The 2,159-nt window shown below is 51.5% G+C and overlaps 1 protein-coding gene across 1 annotated transcript; it reads right to left on the reverse strand.

Annotated features, from left to right (window-relative positions):
* Positions 1–382: 382 nt before the first annotated feature.
* LOC306747116 (transmembrane protein 121) lies at positions 383–1,333 on the reverse strand (the record flags this gene model as incomplete). The annotated part of the gene is made up of 1 exon (XM_079230128.1): positions 383–1,333. The coding sequence occupies one exon, from the start codon at positions 1,331–1,333 to the stop codon at positions 383–385; it is 951 nt and encodes a 316-aa protein (XP_079086254.1).
* Between the last annotated feature and the right edge of the window lie 826 nt (positions 1,334–2,159).

The raw sequence follows: 2,159 nt of genomic DNA on the forward strand, positions 1-2,159 counted from the left end.
CAGCACACGGACCCTTAAGTTTAACATTAGAATGCAACACACACAATTCAAAAATATATCCTCTAATCCTGCAGTAGTTGGCTTTTTTTTTTTTTTTTTTTTTCAATCTTTTGTACAATTAGAAAAAATACACAGTTAACTGAATTCGTCGGAGAAAATGCTTGAACAAAGTCACACGTGATTTGGCACCATGACAGCTTTGGATACGGCTCTGCGCTATCCTCGCTAACTGCGTCTGCAGTGTCCCGTGTGAAGTCGAGCCTCAGCGGAGCTCGTGTTCGTGTGCGCATGTCCTAAAGGGTGTGGGGTGGTGCGCCCCGCCGGCGTCCTGAGGGTCATAGGTATTCATGTAGACGTCTCCAGGATCCGCCCCACCCTTCTGTCATGTGTGTTCACATGTTGTCACCTCGGGGAGGGGCGTCTGGTTCTGCATGACCACTTGCGGAGGGTTGGGGACAGGGCGAGCGTGGGCCACCGAGTTCTTCTGCAGCTCCACCCCGAAGGCGGGCGAGGCGTTCTGCAACTGTCTCCTGTACTGCACGAAGCTGCAGGTCTTCAGGATGATGGCCAGGATGTTCTTGCCAATCAGGATCCCCGATACCCTGGCGTCCCGGTACAGAATCATGTTCCCCCCTCGGATGAAGAGAGTGATGACGTTGATGGTCACCAGGCTGAGGATGGGGTACAGGAGCATCTTGTGGGGCACGATGTTGATGCCCTGCATGCTGATCTCGCTCAGGGACACGCAGGGCAGCACGAGCAGCAGGATGTAGCAGTAGAAGAACATCAGGCCCTCCGCCCACAGGGGCAGCCCCTTCTTCTGCGGCTCCCACAGGTTGGCCTGGATGTCCAGTATGTCCAGCAAGTCCACCACCACCCAGAAGAGGCGATTGCGGATCTCCTCCCGCTTCTTGAAGTTGCGGACGTACTCCATGTGGTCGATGGCAACCAGCACCACAAACAGCAGCGGGATGAACACGGACAGTATCAACGTCAAGGCCTTCCTGGCCAGGGCGTCCAGGCTCTTCCTGTCCGCCTTGTAGTTCTGATACACAAAGTAGACCTTGATCTCCAGCACGAAGATGTAAAGGAACCAGAGGATCATGGCGTAGCCTCGCTTGGCCGTGCGCACCTCGGCGCCCACCCACACGGCCACGTAACGCAGGACGATCAGGAAGCAGATGTCTCCCACCATCACCATGATGCAGATGCCAATCTTGCGAGGCCCGTGGTTCTGCTCCACGAGGTAGGCGTCAATCAGCGCCATGCTGCTCATGATCAGGATGGTAGAGAGGCACACGTGGGGCTTGTTGGTGGGGGGTGGAGGTACCATCCTTGCCTGGGCGAGAGGAGGAGGAGGAGGAGGAAGAGGAGGAGGAGTGTTGAAGAAGGGAGTGCAGCGGGTGCTCAGTTTGTCCAGCGAGGAGGCAGATCAGATAGTGCTGCTAGACAGCGGCGTTCCCCTCCATTGCTTCTGCCTTGGCCAGAGTCCAGGACGCATTAATAGGATTCACACAGATCACTTCAATCAATCTCTGCTTGTCCCCAAAAGCCACCTGCCAGGTAGACAGCGCCACTCATTTAGTAAATGATGTCCATTGACAAATGGTCTGCAAGCATACAGGTCTGTGATTGTACAAATGAATTAATCTCAGGCGTGTGTCTACCTTTGACACCGTGCCAAGCATTAATCAAACACGACACAGCAGTTTAATCAACGAGTTGCATTTTCTGATATCAAAATAGAAGAGAAAAAGAAAAAATGCGTTCCCATTTCAGATTCACCTCCGGCACCCTCGTTTTCGTACAAGCTTAAGCCCGCAGAGATAAAAAGAAAAAGAAAAAATCCAGCTGAATACTCACTTGTGTCCCTCTTTGTACTTTATCCTAATGACTGGCAGCGAGCGATCATCCATGAGACTGCACTGGGAGATCACAAAGCCCATCTGTAATCCACAGGAGAAGAGAGGAGAAAACGCATGGGATCCTCTCCTTCTCTGACGGATGTAAATCCACCAGTCATGGATATATATATATATATATATTATATATTTCTCCTTTTTTTTCTTCAAGCAAAAGAGAAATCCCCAAATATTGCCGACATAATCCACTTACTGCTCAGACTGAATCAGGAGGAGGCATCTTAACGGACACAGAGA

Source organism: Taurulus bubalis (assembly GCF_910589615.1).
Source record: "Taurulus bubalis genome assembly, chromosome: 14".
NCBI lineage: Eukaryota > Metazoa > Chordata > Actinopteri > Perciformes > Cottidae > Taurulus > Taurulus bubalis.